Raw genomic sequence first — 23,071 nt, 5'->3', positions numbered from 1 at the left:
CAGCTATGGTTCATGACATGTTTTTATTGCTGCGTACTGTTAGAGAGATATTTTAAGACTAGAATCAAGCTATCCATTGCATTATTAAATGCAGTAAAGTTCTGCCTGCCTGACTGAGCTGTTTCATCCTGTTTCGGGATGTATTAAGCAACAATACAGTAGATGTGTCTGAATAAGTGTGGGCCTGTATGCAAATTAGCTTGAATATCCAAATGTCTAACTCCCATGTGTTCATCCTAGTTAAGCGACTTTTGTTCGGTTATCTGTCTCACGCAAATGTGCACCCCTTGGCCTCCTGAGTTGTCCAAACAAAGCCTGTATTTATTTCTTTTTTGTATACCCATGAAGCAGTATAGGCCTGAACATGGCCGGGGGGGGCGAAACACTGTAGAGGATTATAGCTGTGCAGAGAATAATGGTTAGACATGGAACTGGAGCTGAACTGTTCAAACAGAGAGGTATAGACACACAGAGACAGAGATAGGACATGAGAGAGAGATAATGACAGAGGGGGGGTGCGGGAGAGAGAGAGAGAGAGAGAGAGCAGTATAAGAACGGAGAGGGGGGGTCTTTCGGGCAATTACAGTGATTAATAGCTTGAAGGAACGGAGTAACGGAGCAAGCTTAGTTAATGGAGGAGGATTAAGAATTATTACTGCTGAATTGGACTCAGAACACCCAGTGAGAGTTTAGCCACAGCTAAGAGACCCATGCAAGAAGAAAGAACCATCCAGAGGGGATAACCTGGGTGTATGAGAGAGAGAGAGAGAGAGAGAGAGAGAGAGAGAGAGAGCGAGAGAGAGAGAGAGAGAGAGAGAGAGAGAGAGAGAGAGAGAGAGAGAGAGAGAGAGAGGGAGAGAGAGGGAGGGGGAGAGGGAGAGGGGGAGAGGGAGAGGGAGGGGGGAGGGAGAGAGATAGAGAGAATGCAGAACAGTGTGACAGTCTGACAGAATCATTCGGCCGGGGCATCGTCGGCCAAAAGTCTTTTGTGAAAGATTACAAATCCTGTTTCAGTCTTTTCTCTAATCCTCTCAATCCGTTCTGGATTTGTCCCTTATGAAGCTTCTGGGAGTAGTAGCCTACAGCTCTAACTTTGGCCAGGCCACCTACACTAGTCAAATTCCCAGTGCTCATGTAACTCTTGAGAGTGTACAAACGAAAGGTAACACACATTCAATGTTACCTTCGATTGAATTGACAGTACCATGGAAGTAGACTACTAGTTTGAGGGCGGGGGGTCTTTATCCCAAAATACCAGACCTATCATTGTGAGCTTCGTAGTTCAGCTGTTCTTGGCAGAATATTTGGTGTAGATGGGAAAAAATAGGTCCAAGTACAGTGGCATCAGGTTTGTTTCACTAAGAAAAGAGGGGTTAAAGGATAAGACCACTTTTTTTGAGGTTTGGGTTGTTTTCTTATATCTTATTATGGGCAAACTAGTCCATTCCATGAATTATGTCGCTCCGTTGTGTTCTTTATTAGCAATTTAAGAAATACAAATAGGGTCTCATTGACTTCCATTGTAACGGGGAAACAGCTCTCAAAGTAAAGTCACTCTTTTAGCACATAAACGAACGCAACAAAATCTGATTCTGACAGTTTATCACATCAGGAAAACTCATGCAGTTTTATTTTGAATAAAAAATGTCAACGTTGTGTTGTTTTGACTAATTTGTTTAGAATGAAGATCCGGTAGGTATGCCTACGCAGACCGAATCACTGTTGTTCGCGTTCGATTGGTCCAAATCTGTACACCCGCCACTCCTGAAGCGTATTATTGGAATGCCGTTGAGCCACTACGGGGATGTAAACATATGGATTTGATGTCTTCCGCTTGCCGCTAAAAACAAACACAATGCATGTGTTTGAGGGAGACACTTAAAAGACACTTTAGGAGAAGTGTCTCGGACTGCTTGTATGCGAGGCTGCAGCTGCAGGTGCATCTCAAACAGCGTGGGGACTTGTTTACCAAGATGTCCCCGCGATATTTGGGAGTTGGGTACTGCTTCAGTATATCTCCAACCAAAACTTTATAAATCTATCTTAAAAGATGAAAAGACGATGTCATAAACTGTCAGAATCAGCTTTTGTTGGTTAATAATGTGTATCATCAACAGGCACAGCTGATTGGTTTGAAAATGCAGAGGAATGCAGAGGAATTAGTACAGCTGGAGGTGCTAATGGACCATAAAGGTGGGCCTAATGAAAAGTAGCCTGGGTGGAGGCATACCATTTTGGGGGTTTTGATCCGGTCGGGAGCTGATGGTAACTTTGTCATGTTGTAGTCATCAGGACAGAAACCCCAAACTGGAATCATAATTACCCAAAATACCGTACCAAAATACCCTGTGATCAAGGGCATCATAATAATGTACCCAGGGCTTGACAATAGGGACTTTAAGCAACGACGGCTACGGCAGTCGGCTCAGGCAACCGGAAATGGATCAGTGCTCGAAACATAAACCTACTTGCCGTCGCAGCCCTTTCTACTACGGCAGAACCCACACTTACACTTACTGTAGTGTCATACAACGCCATGTCATAACCATGTTTATTGAAATTATAGCTGTCATATACATTTACACCGATTGCTCCATCACCTCTCTTATGCTGTGTAATGTGTTGGCATGCTCTGAATGAAGAAATAACACTAATACCATATGTCACATTAACCTTGTTTATAATAAGGGTTTAGAATAAGACAGCACCTTCCTCTTTCCACTGCTGATCATGTCCAGTGCATGTAAGAATTAAGCAATATCGGCAAGTTAGCTGACGCGCGACGGGGTGTTCAAAAAAAGTTTAGGTTTGACACACGCTGCATAGACGCGTCACCATGGGAACCAATGTCGCAATGTCACGACGCAATGTTGTGAGCTTGTAGATCTGCTATTTTCAGCATGCAACCAAGTGTAAAATGACTTATACTGGATCTCTTGTCCACTAGTCCCTTCCTAACATTTTAGTCTAGTTTTCATCTGTTGACGAAATTGTCAATATATTTAGTCTTCGTAGCTTAGTTTTCATCAGTGGAAAAAGGTAGTCGACGAACATTTTTCGCCTTAGTTTTAGTCGACGAAAACAACACTGGACCGGTTCACACGGGACACCAGACCAAGCTTTCCTCTGAGGTAGAAAGTCTGGTGACGCGAGGTTAAATGAAAAGGTACCGCCACAAGAATGATGAATTATGAGAGAGATGTACACAAGAAGAGACGTGATCCTCGGTTAGATGCATCAGCTTTATCATCCATCTCAAACGTAAGTAGCAAGGACGCTACAATATATATACTCACACTATACTGGGGGTGAATTGTTTATGTACACTTATGAACGTTCATAGACGTATAATATTGTACTGCACATTTATATTTACTAGAGCGGTGCCAGTTGGAGCCTCTACAGCGGTGCCCCCATTGGACACTGGCCTACTTGGAACGATGCAATGAACCACCCACCCAGAAATTATGTCTGTGTCCCTTTTATGCCCATACATGGAGTTCTTTGTGAGGCATGCCCAAATATGGAGTCTATGCAGATGTATGTCGGAAAAGGCCAGCTCCATACGTATATGGACACTGGGCAGAGGCCTTTTTGGGGCGTTTCTGGACAACCGTGGGTCCGACCGACTCGATACCGGGCACTGCACTCCCTGTGGGGGTGTGGAATGCGTGTCGAATTTGACGTCGGTGGGGCGAACGGTTCTCCAGTTACGTGCATTACAACCGTACACACACACACAGACAGAGACAGAGATGTGATGCATTTGATGTTTGTAAATGTTATTAGCTCATGTACATCTGGGCAGCCCAAGTTTGGAGGGTTTCACTTGGTTTTTGAAATACTATTCCCAATCTGGGAACCCACTCGATTAAAAACAGTAAAACAATATATAATTTTGTATATCATATTCCTAATCCCTGTCCGTTACCTGTGTTTACTCACATTTTAATAATGTTTTATTCTTCAATGTTATTCTCACTACAGGACAAGTAGCCTATATATTCTTCTCTGTGGCTGTTGTGCTGCTGTACTGCCATGGCAACTGGATTTCCCTTGTGGGATCAATAAAGGTCTGTCTATTTATCTTTTGCATTTTATGTCACCATTTTATTATGGGTCTGTGCGTCACAGCTAAACTGTGCTCACACACTCCCTGGACGCCAGAGCAGAACCACCTGCACCATTGTTTTTACATGCATATAGGCATGTTATATAGCGCCACCAGGATTTTTGTTAAACACATTTTTTGACAGTACAGATTTTGTCCAAACATTATACCGCACACTGTCTTCACTTGAGACATCAATAATATGTCCTGCCTGATGAAGGTCTGACGACCGAAACGTTGCTCAATAAAATCTAATCTCAAGTGAAGACAGTGTGCGTGTACAGTGTAGAGGGATTCTTTCTCTCTACTTCTCAGTTCCTGTTATCCGACGCACCTGTCCATTGTAGGTGTGCAGAAGGACTCTTTCTTGTAGTCCAAACATTATACGAAACAGTTCCATCCTGATTGGCTATGATTGGCTTCCAAAGTTTGCAGGAGTGCTTAGTTTTTTTTTCCCATCTGCCTTTTATAGCACCACCAGGAGGCCGACTTATGCAAAACAGTTTTATTTATATTACTCCTTAGGATTTTATCAAAATTTCATGCAAAGCGGTACACATGATCTCTATAGTCATGTGATCAAAATGGATCCGTTAGATTTTTCATATTACATCCCGATTGGCTAAGATTTACATCAAAAGTTTGCAGTGGCCCGTTTTGAACAAAATGCTACAAATCATGAACACAGCGTCCAATTGCGGTGAAACGTCTTTGCATGCACATTCGCACTACCTTGAGGAACAAATGCTACCCTTTTAACATTGCCCTATTATAGCGCCACCAGGAGGCTGATTTTTGCAAAACATCTTTTTGAGATCTCCTATGCCCAGCTTTCCGGGTTTGTGTAAACACAAACATTGAATACAAAAGGGAGGATGCAAATTGTGATTGGTCGGCGTGATTGGGTGTGAGATGTGCCATATAGGTTCAGCATTGCATAAGGCAGTGGTTCCCAAACTTTTTTTTAGCCTGCGGACCCCCCATTGGACCCCCCATTGGACCCCCCATTGGACCCCCCATTCGAAAATGTATGCCAAGGACCCCCGTAAGAGAAGATTTGTGCAGCTCTGGCAGTGATTTTCAACCATTTTCATTTCAAGGGCCCCCCGGTTTGACCTGAATTATAGGCTATACGGCCCCCCATTTAATGGCATTTCTGGGACCCCAATGTATATATTGTAAAATCAAAGTTAATTTAACTCTGAGAGAGAGGATATGATGATAAGAGCGCCCCTCACTTCACACAGGTGTGATTTCTGATATTACTCGTAGTCCAAACATCACAAAAAATCACACCCGTGTGAACTGAGTGGTGTAAGGTCTTATATAGCCTGATCAGCTGTGGTCTGACGTAATGTCTGACGTAATTAAATCACACCCGGGTGAACTGGGTGACCGTAGCAACCATGCTCATTTTTTTTAGCACAGACAGACAGACACGTAAACTAACAAAGCCAGTCGTAGGAGTGGTTTACACCACTCAAAAATCGGTACACATTATCTCTATAGTCAAGTGATCAAGACTGATCTGTCAGATTACAGCTTTGAGGGTCTGTGTAAACACAAACATTGAAGACAAAAGTGAGGACCCAAATTGTGATTGGCCAGAATGAGATGATGTATGTCGATGACGTATGATGATAAGAGCGCCCCTCACTTCACACGGGTGTGATCTTTCATATTCCATCCTGATTGGCGAATTCCAAACATCACTGGCCCACAATAACCTAGCTGACCTGGCGGAGGCCTGTGCTCCTGCGCACTTTTTGAGTGGTGTAAACCACTCGTACAACTGGCTTTGTTAGTTTACGTGTCTGTTCGTACCAAAAAATGAGCATGGTTGCTATGGTCACCCAGTTCATCCGGGTGTGATTTCATTACGTCAGGCATTACGTCAGACCACAGCTGATCAGGCTATATAATACCTTACACCACTCAGTTCACACGGGTGTGACTTTTCTAAGTAGTCAGGGAATATTATCAGAATAATGTCAAATCTGGGAATACATTTCTTACCAAGAGTTTTCTTCACCAATGTGTTTGTAAAGGTGTCTACTAACATATCTATAGTCACCAATGTGTTTGTAAAGGTGTCTACTAACATATCTATAGTCACCAATGTGTTTGTAAAGGTGTCTACTAACATATCTATAGTCACCAATGTGTTTGTAAAGGTGTCTACTAACATATCTATAGTCACCAATGTGTTTGTAAAGGTGTCTACTAACATATCTATAGTCACCAATGTGTTTGTAAAGGTGTCTACTAACATAGTCACCAATGTGTTTGTAAAGGTGTCTACTAACATATCTATAGTCACCAATGTGTTTGTAAAGGTGTCTACTAACATATCCCACATTGGTTTATATTCAGCCACCCGAGGGGGTGTTTTGACAGCTGCTGAAAGTTGGGGTAAGAAATGTATTCCCTGATGTTATTAATATCCCCTGATTAAATTGGCTTTTGGTATTGACTGCATGCAACCTGGAGGCTATGTAATAGCACTGGGCAGTCTATAAGCCACACCAGTGGCCTCTCAATCTGGGAACCCATCGGCACGTAGCGCAGCACAGAATCTGTTCTTGAGAGATTAGTGGCCTCTAGATGCAGTGCTGGTCCCCGACTCCCTACACTCCACCCGACCTAAATGATTTGGTTCATCCTGGCTGGAGGGCTCAAATGAGTACTAGTCAAGGCTCTTCAGTCACTTTGGCACTAAAGCAGACTTTGGCTTTCCCAGCAGTCGTCAGGGGGAAGAAAAACTTTATTGCATTATCCGTCAAAGTATACCTTGGCACTGGGCACGAGAGGAGAGGAGATGGGGGGAGGTGAAGAGAACAGAGGGCACGCAGCTTAAGTGTAAGTGTTCCCCATGAGAGATGAGAGTGAGAGACAGAGCGATGGAGAGAGGGGAGACCAAGGACAGCGAAGGAGAGGTGGTTAGAGAGACAGAGGGGAAATATAGACACAGGAAGAGACGAAAAGGATCTGGGAGGAATCTGTGATGGGGTGGTATGTGGTAACTAACTGGTAAGGAGGGATGTGATGGGGAAGGGTGGGTATAGGATGGGGAGGGGTATGATGGGGAGGGGTATTAGTCTAGTAGCCAGCCCATAGAGCCCCATTGTGAACCCGGACATGTTGAGTACACCAAGGTTTTATGTTAGAAATGTTTAGTATGGGTCCCCAGCATGTAGAAACTGCCGGATGCTAACTTGCATATGTTGAGCAATTTTCATAATTGGCATAATATGTGACCATACCAATTACAACCTATAGAAGGCAAAATATTCAAAATTTCATCATGCTTTAATGCTTTATGTAGCAAACTAGGGGGTTTTCATGATGCTGAATCCATTCCAAGCATTAGTTTTGCAAAAAAAAACACTCATTGGGCTAAAGACTAATGCTTGGAATGGATTCAGCATCATGAAAACCCCCTAGTTTGACACATCACATGCTAGATAAAGCATGATGACATTTTGAATATTTTGCCTTCTATAGGTTGTTAATGGTATGGTCACATATTATGCCAATTATGAAAATTGCTCAACATATGCAAGTTAGCATCCGGCAGTTTCTACATGCTGGGGACCCATAGGCCTAATAAACATTTCTAACATAAAACGTTGGTGTACTCAACATGTCCGGGTTCACTTTTTGGCTACTAGGCTATATAGGGAGCAGTGTGATGAGGTTAGGGAAGGGGTGTGGTATAGCCAGTGTTGTTTTTGGCAGCACATTTTAGTTTTAGTCACATTTTAGTCACCTGGAATGTTTTAGTGTCTAGTCTAGTTTTAGTCGTCTAAATATAATAAGATTTTAGTCGACTAAATCTACAGTTGATTTAGTCGACTAAAATGCATTTTGTCTGGCCTTGATGCCTTCGTAATGACTGATTTTACACTTGCTGAAAATAGCCGATCTACAAGCTCACAACGCGTCATGCTGCGACGCGTTGTGTGCTTGTAGATTGGCTATTTTCAGCATGCAACAATGTGTCCTTTCCTAACATTTTAGTTATTTGTTGACGAAATTGTCAATATATTTAGTCTTATAGTTTTAGTCATCGTAGCTTAGTTTTCATTTAGTTTCCATTTAGTTTTCCTCAGTGAAAAACAACACTGTAGCGCAGGGTGTCGGGGTGGGTGGGGTGGGTATAGGGTACAGTGGGCTTGTTGTGGGGCGTGGTGTGTGTGTGGTGCAGCATGCAGGGGTGAGATGGGAGCGGTCGGTGGGTGGGTGGGGTGGGTACTGGGTACAGTGGGCTTGTTGTGGGGCGTGGTGTGTGTGGTGCAGCATGCAGGGGTGAGATGGGAGCGGTCGGTGGGTGGGTGGGGTGGGTACTGGGTACAGTGGGCTTGTTGTGGGGCGTGGTGTGTGTGTGGTGCAGCATGCAGGGGTGAGATGGGAGCGGTCGGTGGGTGGGTGGGGTGGGTACTGGGTACAGTGGGCTTGTTGTGAGGAGTGGTGTGTGTGTGGTGCAGCATGCAGGGGTGAGATGGGAGCGGTCGGGGTGTATAGGGTACAGTGGGCTTGTTGTGGGACGTGGTGTGTGTGTGGTGCAGCATGCGGGGGTGAGATGGGAGCGGTCGGGGTGTATCCCCATGATACGCAGTGGTGGCATGATGACGGACCCTCGCTCCTGAAGGACCGGATGATTTATTAACGGGAGAAGTGGCAAGCAGGACAGGGCAGCCAGGCGAGCGCTGATTAACTGAGGGAGTGAGCGAGGACAAGCACTCCTCTATAATTCATTACTCCCAAGGAGCGGGAAAAATTCTATATAGGCCTACTCATTTTTTGCATTCATTTTTTTTTTGCTTATTTGCTCAATATTTTGCCTTTGCAAATGGAAACCATTGTTCTACTTTAGTTCACTCATATCTTGTGTACACGTAGTGGCTGAGTATTACATTCTATTGAGGCTGTACGTACTGTGCGGCCAAGGTCAAGATTTTAACAATAAGCCTTATGTATGTGTATATTATGAATAGGATATGCATGTATTGGTTTGTGAAGAAAAGATAACAGCAGCTCCGTATTATAAAAAAATATCTAACTGTCCAATGTATGGAGAGAAACCGAGACACTCAAAGGTGTATTCAATGCATGAAATCACTTAAACCTGCTTATAGTTGACCGAGGTCTCTCAGGGCTCTATACTTGGTCCGCTCCTTTTTCCTCCTATATATACGCTAAATCTCTCTGCCAAAAATAGCAGATCTACAAGCTGGGAACACGTCGCATTACGACGTGTTGTGAGCTTTGTAGGTTCACTAAACGTTTGCCCCGGCCTGAATAGGGACAATGGTTAAACGGATCGTGTATTCATCTATATTCATGATCTCACCAGTGGTCGTGACAAGAGGTGACTGAATATAGTGGAGATCTGTATACGAGCTGGCCAGGACAAGACAAAGCACATCCTCAAAAAGCATGTGTTATGTACCCAGATGAACATGCATGCATGCACACGCACGCACGCACGCACGCACCCACGCACGCACCCACGCACGCACCCACGCACGCACCCACGCACAAAGTGTAGGGGTCTCCTCACACGCAGTTAACTAGATGCCACATGCAGTGCCTTGCACTCCCAGGCAGTAAACTGTCACTTTGCCATGGTGGGCTGTAGTATATACTGTACCGTACTGTATGTATAAGACACATATGATGCAGTATGTACTCATTATGGTTGCATATGTCACTCCATGACACGTCTGCACACACAGATAGGCATGGAATAATTCCGAATTTTCAATAATAATAAAATGTTCAGAAATGTCTGTGTGGAGTTTGCATGTTCTCCCTGTGTCCCCTATAGGGTAGGTATACCTCACAAAAATAATGTAGTCATCCTGGTCTCTCTATACTCCCCCTCGTCAACCTACGTACCCGGCCTCACCCAAACACAGTGAAATTAGGCTACATGGATTGGCATTTTGTCATTTCCGTACATACACTATACTAAAACCCAAATGCTGAATCTGAAAACCTCCCCATTAAGCGCCCTATAGACCAGTGGTTCCCAAAGTGGAGTCCGGGGACCCCCAGGGGTCCTTGAGGGAGTTCCAGGGGGTCCCCAGCTAAATGATAATTAGGAACCAAATGGACCCTTATGGGTCTGTAACTCTGAGAATGTACAAATGGAACCAAACGGACCTGTTAGGTGTCCGTTAAATTAACATTGATTTTACAATATAAATTGGGGTCCCAGAGATAGAAATGCCATTAAATGGGGGGTCCGTAGACTAATGCATGTCAAACTGGGGGGTCCCCATGGCATGTTTTCAAATGGGGGTCCTTGACATGAACAAGTTTGGGAACCACTGCTATGGACCGCAACGGAGGGGCGAACTTGAGCAACGAGAGACACTACCGACTCAGCCCCGTCCGAGTTGGACCCTGAAGGAATCCAAAACAATTAGGATGGAATATGAAATATCGGACAGATCCGTCTTGAGCACATGACCATAGAGAATACTGTGTAACGATTTGCGGGATTTTTTTTGACAAAATCTGGAGGAGTAATAGCAAAAAATGTGTTTTACAAAAGTCGTCCGACTCCTGGTGGCGCTTTAACAGGCCGTTGAGGAAAATTTAGGGCAGAGGGATCTAGGGAGTGTGTGTGCAAAGTTTGGCATGGATCGGGCCAACGGTGCCGGAGATTAGCTGGTAACAGACACACACACACACACACACACACGGACGGAGTGCAAAACATACTCTCTCCCCATGCCTTCGGCCTGGTGGAGACAATAATGTTGTGGGGAACGCATTTGCCCAACTGAGTTAATGGGGTGGAAGCCACGCCTCCGTCGCGGTCAAAACAGTAGTAGTGTAAACTGTACGGATTTGGGGGTTTTCTAGTGTATGTATACGGAAATGCCAATCCGTGTTATTTCACCGTGTTTGGGTGAGATCGGGCTGGTCCTACCGGGGGAAACCCCTGTCAGGTGATAAGAAGCGGCCTGCTCACTCCTCATGCGTTGAAGGAAGCATACATGGGCTCATTTCGGACTCTCCCCAGGTTGGCAGAGGGAGAGTATAGCGCCCACTTGTGTTTGCTGGGGGGAGGGAGGCCATCAAACACAAGTGTTTGGTCGAACCACGTGACTTCCATTGGAAAAGCATTGAGGCGGCCATGAAACATTGACGGAACAGAGCATGTTCGTTTTTAAAGATATTTTTTTTGCGGCTTACGCCTTTTATTGGTTTTTGAAGGGACAGACAGTAGGCTGACAGGAAACGGGAGAGAGATGGGGGAAGACATGCAGTAAAGGCCGTGTCAGGCTCGGGAGTCGAACCCGCGGCACACTGCGACTGGATTACCAGTCGGGTGCCCAGACGGTTACGCCACCGCCTGGGCAGCATGTTCGTTTGATATGTGTGAATGAGGCCTTAGGGTTTGAGGTAGGCCTATAGGTTGTCGGTGTAATGACAGTCGGACCAATAAAGCCCGTATACTACCCCACAGCCCCTCCTGCTTTCTTGTTTTGATATAAGATGACAGAGGAGACATTGACAGAAGCTCTCTGCTCTGCAGCAGAGGCAGAACATGGGAGAGCGTTCAATACTTGAAAGCCAAACATACAACATAGATGACCCTGGGGTCCACCACCTGTCAGTGTGAGTGAAGCGTCATATCTGCAATGATGTGCGTGCGTGCGTGCGTGCGTGCGTGCGTGCGTGTGAGATAGAGCGAGCTCAATATTGTGTTCTTTCCTACAATTAATTGTGATTAAATTAAACAATGCTTCTTGGTTATAATTTAACATGTTTAGGTTGCCGTTAACAATAGGCTCAGAGCCTCTTCTCTGATGAGCTAAAAGTCTAATATCTCTCCTGGGCTATGTACATGTATGGGGAATTCCCTTTAGTCTAGCAGTTAAGATGTTGGCGCACACACACACACACACACACACACACACACACACACACACACACACACACACACACACACACAGTAGACAGAGTGAGAGAAACTTTTTAATATAGGTTTTTATAATTTCATGGATCTTACTTTTATTATAATCATTTCTTTCTTTCTTTCTTTCTTTCTTTCTTTCTTTCTTCTCATCTCTGTTGCTACTTGTGGTCGTGGAGACTTCTTCACCTCAGTAGCCCCTATAATAAATGGTCCAGCATGCTGCATGGCCGGCAGCCACAGCTGTTATAATGGAGCACATTTGCAGCGGTTGAGCAGTTTATGGATTATCCCAGCATTCCTCTGACAGGTACGCCATCACACCAAGCTTAAAGCTTAGCTATTCCATTCTCCTCTCCCTATTTTCCCCTCGCTTGCTCTCTTTTCTGCCTCCCGTTTATTTTTTTGCATTTTCATTCCTCCCAAAGCTGCCTCTCCAGCTCAGCACAACTGTCTTTAATTCCATCATGGACAGTAAAAGCTGACTCTCTTAAGAGAAGCCTAACGCATATTTAACCACTTGAACCCTAGCATCGATATTATGTGTGTGTGGGGGGAGGGGGGGGGGGGACTCCTTGTAGGGTGTAAACCTCAAGTCCAAAACTGTTACTTTTCAGGATTCAAATTCGAAAGAATCAAAAGTATAGCAGATCTACAAGCTAAAAACAAAACGCATTGTAGTGCTTCACCCCGCATTTTGAGCTTGTGGATCTGCTATTTGATGCATTGCTTTCGTGTGACACTACTGTAGTATATAAAGTATATAAGGTTAATTTACGAAATAACACAAAAAGTTAGAATGGAGATAAGAGCAACGATATGTGTAATCGTACGCAATGTTGTAACACGTTTGCTGTTTTCGTCAAAGAGATTTGGTGACGGGGACGGGGACGGGGGGGACGGGGACGGGGGGGGGACGGGGGGCGGGGGGGTGGTAAGAGCGGAGCATCCAGGTCAACTAAGTATTAGTTTACTAATAAGTGTAGTCAAGTCAAGTCAATTTTATTTCTACAGTACATTTAAAAAACAACAGCAGTTGACCTAAAGTGCTTTCCCGAAAACAGGTAGACCGTAGTCCATCCACAGTGCAAAAATCACACCCGTGTGAAGTGAGTGGTGCAACTATGTGTGGGGGTTCCCGGGGGGGGGGGGGGGGGGGGAATGGATGATGTGGAATGATGTGGAATGGAAGATCGTTCCACAGTGTAGGTGCAGCTACAGAGAAAGCCCGATCACCTTTGGTTCTCAGATTTGAAGGGGGGACTGCAACGAGTTGTTTGAAAGTGGAAGATCTACAGTAAGTGTCCTGGTGGCAGGGGGAGCTGTTATTATAGTTCGGAAATATAGGAAGGGGCAAGGCCGTTGAGGTCTTTAAATACAAAGAGCAGTGATTTAAATTGACTGCGAAATTTAGTTTTGCCAATGCAGGGGTGATATGATCTAGTTTCTGTAGTTATCATTCTAGCAGCAGCATTTTGGACCCTCTGTAGGCGGGAGATGGCGGAGTGGGGCTGACCCAAATATAGAGAGTTGCACTAGTCTAACCGGGAGGTGATGAATGCATGAGTGTAGAGTGTAGAGTGCTTAAGTGGTTAACAACAGGTCGTTTAGTTTGCACAGCTAAATCTGCCCCGCCCCCACATTTCCCATACTCTGGCAAACTCACCAAGCTCTGTATTATAAACAAATACATATTTTTTTATTTCACATTTAACAATAGAAAAGGTGCAAGAACAATGCAAACATACATGGTTGTCAATGCTAGACATTTGCAATGTACATAATAGGGCAGTATTGCACAATGCGGTAAATATTCAACTAGCAACTTCCCCTTCTTCTCTCTGTACGTTCCACCTTTTCCCATTTTAAGTAATTTCCATGTAATTATATAGAAAAGCAATTGATATTGTTGTGTAGCCTAAATATGGAATACAATGTTAATATCTGAGGTTGTCCCACTCCCAATATCTGTTCTCCTATACCTGACTGTCGTGTCGAACCGCAAACATGGATGTCAGGATCTGATGGGCCCCGAATGTCACCTTCGATAACGGCCGATCTGAAGGCATGCGGGAAGGTGTGTAGACAGTGTAGGTGAGTGTGTGTAGTAGTAGCACAAGCGTGACTTTGTTTTCACATGTGTTTGTGTGCATTATGCATTTACTTGTGTCTCAGGCATACAAAAGGTGTATGCAATGACACATCCATTTGTATTACGAAATGGATGGATAGGAATTGAGCGTGGGCGAGTGTTTAAATGGTGGAGCAGTGGCGGGGGCATGCAGTCAGGAGAAATGAACGGTGCGTGGGGAATGAGAATGATGAGAGAAAGGGAAAAACAGAGAGACAGATGAGAGAGGACACGATATAAAATGAAAGGTGACGGTGCAAGCTGCTGCAGACGTGAGCTAGAGTGTGCTGCTCGTCCAAAGTGAAACAGGCTGGCTGACAGCCACCGCTGCCGCGTCAATAACAGTCCATTCTGCTCCATCTTGGTAATAATGGGCCTTCAATGAGCCATCAAATGAGTTCTGCTTCAACAAGAAACACTATTCAGCACAAAACTCTGGCCTGCTGCTGCTGACTGCTGCACATGCACGTGTGGGCACACACGCACGTACGCACGCACGCACGCACGTACGGTCGCGCGCGCGCACACACACACACACACACACACACACACACACACACACACACACACACTGAGGCCTTATTTCAGAGAAGCATAACGAGTAACCCTCTATTTAAAGAAAAGAATAATGGAAAATAGCAAATCTAAAAGTTGCGAGTTTGTAGATTATTTTTGAGTGGTGTAAACCACTCCTACAACTGGCTTTGTTAGTTTACGTGTCTGTCCGTACCAAAAAAATGAGCATGGTTGCTATGGTCACCCAGTTCACAACTTCACACGGGTGTGATTTCATTATGTCAGACATTACGTCAGACCACAGCTGATCAGTCTATATAAGCCCTTACACCACTCAGTTCACATGGGTGTGATTATTTACAAGCTTTTAGCTATTTGAGAAAATGATGTGGACGTAATGTCAGGTTGTTCTTTTGAAATGTTTCAACCTACTAATAATACTAACCATACAGTCAGATTGTTTTCTACAGTATCTATGGTGTAGTTGTAAAGTTTTAAACCACACTACTGATTATTGGTCCCCTGAACTCCTTTTTGATATCACGACTAGGCTTATGCAATCCAGTGAAATTACTCCCTTTTGGTGTGGTGTGGCTTACCTGCTCTTGATGTGTGCATGTTAAAATGTGATTGTTGTGAAGGACCAATTCCATATTTGCAGTGGCCTAATGTGTATCTGTCTTGTGTAAAGTAGTGTAAATAAAATATCAACTTTTTGCAACTTCTGGTGTCTTCACTGAACTCCCTATACCCAGTTTTAAAGCTCGCTATTAAATAAACCTCCTCACTGTTGGCTAGCCGGCAGCCCGGGTGATTGCTGCAGCAGGCCGTCAGGCAAACTGTGTACACCTGAGTGGGGTGGGGTTTGGGAGAGTATAGAGGCAGATTCACACTATGGTCCCGGATGCACACTCGGTACCACTTGGCAGATGTTGTGGTAGTGTGAAATGCTGCGTACCCACACAGCACACTTCATACCAGTGGCGTGCACAGATAGACACTAGGGGGTGCTAGAGCACCCCCTGCCCTTTTGGCAATGTGCCCTTTTGGAAAAAAAAGAAAAAAATAACTTTTTTTTTCTTCGATTTTTCAAAAATAGCAGACCTACAAGTTCATAGCGCGCCACTCGGTGGCGCGCTATGAGCTTGTAGATCTGCTATTTTTCAATAGCTAAAGCATAACATAATGCTAACACCAAAAGGGGTTCCCGCCCAAAATAGATTAAGGCAACCGGCCGGTTCCACGCGCTGCACAAGGTGCCCTTTTTTAACTTGAGCACCTGCCCCTCTAAATGTCGCCACTGATTATTGCCATTATTTACTTAATTTAGTATTAATTTAAACGTTTGACTTGTGTGTGGACTCTGTTGTGTTGTCCTGTTTACCCTGCCTAGTGCATGACACATGTAGGCTATGTGAGGCATGAGCCTCTGTATGGATGAGACACTGACACTCACAGGCGGACTTATTCATTATTGCAGTATAAGGCTCAAAACCTACAAAGCGCCCCCATGTTGACATTATTCTTCCGGATTATGGCGAGGCGTTCCTCTTAAAACCAGTGAGGGCAGATAAGTAGCTACACACATCAAAAGGCTTGTCTGAAAAAAAGAACAATGGTATGATTGCAGTAAAACACACAATAGTGCTGCTAATTGCCCACGCACGCTGTAGCAAAAGAAAAAAGAGATATAAAGTATATTTCGTTATTAATTAGAAATACTTCTCATCAAATGTATCAAACCCAAATTCAAAACACTGGTGTATTGAATTAAAATATATATACAATTATTTGTCATAAAAAATCATCTGTACCACAAAACTCAACTTTACATCTTCTTCTTTACATGAAAGACATGGAAAACGCAGTAAGGGCACAGTGCCAATGCATGTTGACATTATTCTTCCGGATTATGGCGAGGCGTTCCTCTTAAAACCAGTGAGGGCAGATAAGTAGCTACACACATCAAAAGGCTTGTCTGAAAAAAATAACAATGGTATGATTGCAGTAAAACACACAATAGTGCTGCTAATTGCCCACGCTGCCACAGTGCCACAAATGTCAGCAAACCACTCCACTCCCATTGAAATGCATTGGCAGAATCCGCCCTCATAGGTAGAATGAAAGTGAGTTGTGACTATGCCCTAATTTAATTAGGGCACAGTCACAACCTGTGACAAATTGTCACAGGTTGTGACAATTTGTCTCTTGATTTTAAGGATAAAAATATATGTATTAGGGCCTAATACATATATTTGTATCCTTAAAATCAAGAGAATGATGAGAATGAATAGTTCGCTGACAACAATTAGGATTAACTATTAAAAATAACACCCGTGTGAAGTGAGGGGCACTCTTATCATCGTACATCATGAGATGATGCATGATCTCATACTGGCCAATCAGAATGCCTGTTGCCACAAATTTCTCCTTTCATTGTCAATGGCGAATATGAGATGTGTGGGGACAAGATTACGTACATTTTCCCTTCATTGTCAATGGCATTTAATGTTTGAATTGCAGACATTTGACATTTGACCTAATTTCTCCTTTCATTGTCGAAGGCAAATATGAGACGTGTGGGGACAAGATGACGTAAAGTTTCCCTTCATTGTCAATGGCATTTAATGTTTGTGGGGACACTTTGTGGGGACAACAGCTGTATATAGGAGGGACTAGGCCCCTAAAAAAAAAAATCTGCCAGGAGGCATGTCTGCATGTCCGGGACGACATGTGATGGTTTGGTTTGTGTGCAATGGGAGGAATCTGGGCTACAATAGAAGACTTTCATGACAAGTGTGCAACCAGAGGGACAGGCTGAACGGAGACTCTTTGGACAGTGAACACATGGAAAAGGAGTGTGTCATGTTGCCATCACCACAGTGACAGTGGCTGGCCTGAGATTGGGGTTCAATCACCCTGGCCAGTCAGGTCATATACCAAAGACTATAAAAATATGACCCAATGCCTCCCTGCTCAGCAACAAGGGTTGGATTAGAGGTAAGTCTTTGCGACATGGCGCGTCATGTCCAGCTAGGGTGTACTTGTACATCATGGCTGAGGGATGTTCATGTATACATCAAGACGCTTCATGCTACAGAAACAGGATAAGGCTCCTGCCCTATGGGTCACATGAGGCCTCAGGAACCATTGGTTCCCAAGGTGTTGTGTCTCGTCTCGCCTTCCCTCGCATCCATATCCTTGTGCTGTTATACCACTCTGTGCTCGTCAGTGCCACCGTCCGGAAGGCTCTGGAGTGAAAACTCCCCCCTGCCAGGTGATAAGGCCTTGCTCACTCCTCGTGCATTGAAGGAAGCATGAGCTCAGTTCGGGGCTCTCCCAGGTTGGCTGAGAGAGAGTATATAGCGCCCAGGATTACAGCTCATAGGCAATTGGCACCGGGTGAAAAATGGGCTACAAAATCGTGGGATTTTTCTTAAAACACCACAAGGCAGTCCCTCCAGTGGAACCCGCAAGGGAAAAGAAAGAGAGGTCGGCCACGAAACACCTGGCGCAGAAACCTGGAGGCAGAAGCAAAGAATATGGGCCACACTTGGGGACAGCTGGAAGTGTTGGCTCAGGATCCAGATGCTTGGAGAACTCTTGTCGACGGCCTAAGCCCCAGAAGGGGTAAGTAAGTCTCTATTATATATAGTATGTTTTTGTCCGAATTGATGGTTTTGGCCTGGGGATCCAATATAGCCTAATGATCATTTTTCGTCATAATAACAGTCCTCCCGGGCCCTCCAGTTGTCACATAGCCTACTTAACCTGCATATTCTTCTCCGCTTTTTGTATTATCTTTATTTTATTTTGCAGTAAAGGGCCATGGAGACGGCCATGGCACATACCTCCAGACCTGCGATGACCAGGAGCACTATTGCAGACAGTGTTTTGCTGTCTTCAAACACTTTTGTGATCCTCAGGAGGCAGCCAGCTACGGTGCTGGACGCATTGTAAGCCATGTCCGAGTCACACATCACCTGGACAGCATCTGATCCACTTGGGCAACACTGAGACGGGAAGGTTTCCGCGTTGCTGCTGTAATACGGAGAACCGATGAAGTCTGTGTAGTTGTAGACTCCACAGCAACCTAGTTGGTCCATAGTCGTGCCCCAGAGCTGCGTGACTTCTGAGCTGGCCCCGTAGTACGTTTTAATGGTCTCCACCGCCTTGGTGCCCACCTGGTCCATCAACTCCTCCGTCAATGGTCTGAATCCCACGATTACCGCGGCTCCGGTCAGCATCGCTATGAACGCCACCAGCACCGTGCCAAAGAACAGGAGCAGAATGAACTTGCTTAATTTGATCACAGCACAGCAGCCCAGGAAGGCGATAACGAGCAAGACCACCCCCACGGCCATCATCAGGTAGCTCATATTATTAAGGAGTTGCTTGAGCACGGCCGGCGCGTCCTCGACTTGATGGAATTGATCAAGAATGGCCAGGTTCAGGGACGGGGTCAACCTTAACCAGATACCCAGGAACAAGGGGGTAGCACCGGCCAGAAAGAGGGTGCTATTAAAGGCAAACATCACACATTTGAGGAGGGTCTTAAAACACCCCATCTTGCAGCTTGCTTTACTGGAGTTGAGTTGGTGTTTCCTCCGTATAGGCCTATACTATACGAGTCCTTTGAAATCCCAGTTGATTCCTATGTTTGAATGTCTGTTTGCTCAAATCTTTGCTCAACGCTCAAACAGTCCGGTATATATATGTCTCACAGGTGAGAATGGGCTGAAACCTTGCTAAATAACCTGATGGCTGATGTCATAGTACTTACGTCATAGATAACTGACATCTGGTCACATGCCATTAAAAATGCACATGGAAGCCACGCCATTATTAAACCCTGTCATGTTTTCCACACATTGTTGCGTGAGCAGAGCGTGCGCAAGTATTGTTTTCGGCTGCGTATGTCGGTGACACCCTCGGCCAATCAGGGCGCTGCGTGCGTACGACGGTGCATTGCTCGGCCAATCAGAGCGCGAGTTGGCAGCTTGCCGCGTATGTCGGTGGTACCTTTGACCCTTTGGATCGCCTGCTTGTGTTGGTGGCGTTGCTCGGCCAATCAGGGATTGGCTGATGACGTCACTATGTGTGTTTAAAAACATGTTTAAAAGACGTATGTGGACGACGTAACCAATTTAAGTTTATAATATATATATTAACTATGTCAGTTGTTTCAATAACTTGATTGTAGTGCAGTAGTTTACGGTGGAGAGCCCATATTAGTGGTAACCTAATATGGACCCTTACAGATCTTTAGCTCTTGAGAGTGTAAAATGAAACCCGGTCCATTTGGTTTCGTTTTATACGGTCAAGAGTTCAATTTTTGAGTGGTGTAAACCACTCCTACGACTGGCTTTGTTAGTTTACGTGTCTGTCTGTCTGTTCGTACCAAAAATGAGCATGGTTGCTACGGTCACTCAGTTCACACGGGTGTGATTTTATTACGTCAGACATTACGTCAGACCACAGCTGATCAGGCTATATAAGACCTTACACCACTCAGTTCACACGGGTGTGATTTTTGTTAAACATCTGCATTACTTCATTTACAAGAAGTCTACGCAATTAGATAATGTAAAAATAATAGTTATTTTGATCAACATTTGCCAATCTTTCCTATGGTAGCCGCCCTACCACATCTTATCCAACGATAACCACATCTTATCCAAATGCCGAATAAATACCGTAATGGGCCTTGATATGAAAAAGGTTGAAAACTACTACTCAACAATGTTGTGTAATTAAGAGATTTGCTGTTTTTTTATTGAATGGTGTTAACTGAAGCGAGCAGTGCATTGGCATAGCGTAGATCCCATACATCAGACAACTTGCATCTGACTGTGTCTATTTGCACCCCACAATCTGGCAGATAGCCTGGAGGGACGCTGAGGCTTCACAAGGGAACGGTGTGGCTGCATGTGTATTGATTCCAAATGGAGGGATGGTGGATTTCAGATTAGTATTGTAGATTATAAACATGAAATACATTTTCAGGTGGGGATACAAATTTTAGAAGAGAGAGCTCATAGGATAAAGAATAATAGAGAATTTTGTGAGGGGGAAAAAATAAAATAAATAAATGAGCAGACACAATTGGAAGTGGAACACAATAGGTTCTCTTTAGTTTTCTCTGTTTACTAGCCTAATAAAGAGCTGGAGAGACAGGGTACTTTAAAAATACATAATACAATTTCTTTAAATATTTTGTTAGGCTACCAAGTATGTTTATTTTCCCTCCAACACAATTCAAATTACAAATACTGCAGTCCTACAAGACTCAAATGTGTAAAGAGGCCTTCATGAGCAATACTAGGCCAAAATAAATGTACTTTCATTTAGAATTTCTTCTGCTTTATTTTCATTATATTAATTCTATGTTCTACTAAATCATACGTTTCTTAGACAAGACATTTGAATAATAACACAAGAAAATATAATATTTAGAAATGGCATGTAGAACAAATTGTTTTTCATATTGTTTTGTGTTGAAGCCATATTTTACTATGCACTGACACCTACTGGTCAAGGGTGGTAAGAACAATCAAAGACGTGGAAACCACACATTGGAAGGAAGCCAACCACAAAATCTGTTGTTTTTGCTTCATCAATTTTATTGAATAGCTTACTATCTTATTCCCTAGGCAGGTGTCCAAGGTTAGTTGCAGAGAAGTCCATAAACAACTTCTTGTCTCTGAAAAAAGTTAAATGTTGCATTCCAACACACTCATTCTCCCACTGTGAGAAATTACAACAAAAAAAGTGGCTTTTAGTTTCATTGTTATGAGTAACATACAGAGCTTCACCAGGTTTCCCTAATATGTCATGCGGTGAAGGAATTCCAACTTCCTCATTGCATTCATCTTTTAATCAAAGGAGTGAGAGATTCAATCTGCCAACACCTTTCATCTCACTAGATCTGGTCCGACTTGCCTAGCAAGAAATATCCAACAGTGTGAATAAACAATCTTGTAATCCCTAAAGCACCGTGTCCAAAAACAAGTAACCGCAATGAATACTGACAGAAGTGTCTCCTTCAACATGGCTTCTCTCCCAGATGTAATCAAACTAATGGCTGTTCTTAAGGTCCCCATCCCCCCCAGCACAGCATTTTGTCATAGTTTATACAGACACTTTCAATTGTATCCCATTTCATTAAAACAATGATCTGGTACATGGCCTGGCAGGGAGAAACCCCCTGCGGTGTTGAGGGGAGGAAAAAAGAAACGTTGGTCCCCCGAACAGGTCCGATCGTCTTCTGCGGCAAATGTGATCAGCATTGATTTCTTTAAAGGACACTTAGCAGAGTGATTTAGGTCGAACCTTTGGGAAAAGCTGTAAAGAAAGAAAGAAAGAAAGAAAGACAGAAAGAAAGAAAGAAAGAAAGAAAGACATGTTTATTGTCGTCAGTCAGTGTGAAATACGATACGATACAACGTTATTGTCAGCTTTCACTGAAATTTGCTTTGTGTCCATGACATCACCGTTCAAGATACAGACAGGACATACACAATACATTACACAAGGTACATTACAGGACATACACAATACATTACACAAGGTACATTACAGGACACAACTCACAGAAGCAGACAGGAACAAGAACAATAGAACATATCCTCTTGGTTTACCGATTTTGGTTTAAAAGCAGAACAGACTGATGTACAAAAGAGTTCTTTAGCCTGTTTTTGTTATATTTTGGGACTCTAAACCGCCTCATGGAGGGCAACAGTTGATATTCAGTTGATGTTCCATACATTTTCGATAACATATAAATAAATATTCAACGTTCTGATCATAATTATCGTCTCTGTCGGGTGGAAACCTCATATGTCTAAGTAAAAACTGTTACTTTTCAGGATTCCAATAAAAAAAAAATATGTGTAGTAATCGATCCACGAGCTCAAAACGTTTCCAGCTTGTGGATCTGCTACCTTTGATGCTTTCGTGTGACGCTGTCGTATGATCAAGTCAGGTGTCAATCCATTTAGACCTGAGACCAGATTCTACAAATGTCTTCTAAATTTCTGAAAAACCTCTTGTTTCTATGTCAGTGGTTCTCAAACTATTTCTTGTCAAGGACCCCCAAAAATATATGTATTTGGCCGCTGACCCCCAAATGTGGCGCAAGATTTGCGCCACATTTTCACGATTTAAAAAAATTAGCAGACCTACAAGCTCGTAGCGCGGCACTCGGTGCCGCACTATGAACTTGTAGATCTGCTATTTTTCAACAGCTAAAGCATAACATAATGCTTAAAACACCAAAAGGGATTCCCGCCCAGAATGGGTTTTAAAAAACAAAAGTTATAATATGGAGATAGGAGGTATCTGCTCGACAGTGACACTATATCAAATCATATTATCACAA

At 43.9% G+C, this 23,071-nt stretch overlaps 2 protein-coding genes across 2 annotated transcripts in view; both read right to left on the bottom strand.

Annotated features, from left to right (window-relative positions):
• Nucleotides 1-419: 419 nt before the first annotated feature.
• On the bottom strand, nucleotides 420-19,259 carry LOC306931980 (tetraspanin-1-like; the record flags this gene model as incomplete). Its single annotated transcript, XM_079513685.1, has 3 exons — nucleotides 420-442; nucleotides 15,480-15,540; nucleotides 18,543-19,259. 3 exons carry the CDS (start codon nucleotides 19,257-19,259, stop codon nucleotides 420-422), a joined length of 801 nt encoding a protein of 266 aa, XP_079369811.1.
• A 1,810-nt stretch (nucleotides 19,260-21,069) lies between these two features.
• Nucleotides 21,070-23,071, bottom strand: part of ppp1r13l (protein phosphatase 1, regulatory subunit 13 like) — a 34,025-nt gene continuing 32,023 nt past the window's right edge. The window contains 1 exon segment of the mRNA XM_079513684.1: nucleotides 21,070-22,035. Within this exon segment, the coding sequence (XP_079369810.1) occupies nucleotides 22,000-22,035 (36 nt within the window). The 3' untranslated portion in view covers nucleotides 21,070-21,999.

This window comes from Electrona antarctica, assembly GCF_951216825.1.
Source record: "Electrona antarctica genome assembly, chromosome: 11".
NCBI classification, from domain to species: Eukaryota; Metazoa; Chordata; class Actinopteri; order Myctophiformes; family Myctophidae; genus Electrona; species Electrona antarctica.
This window is presented reverse-complemented; position numbering and strand designations above follow the sequence as displayed.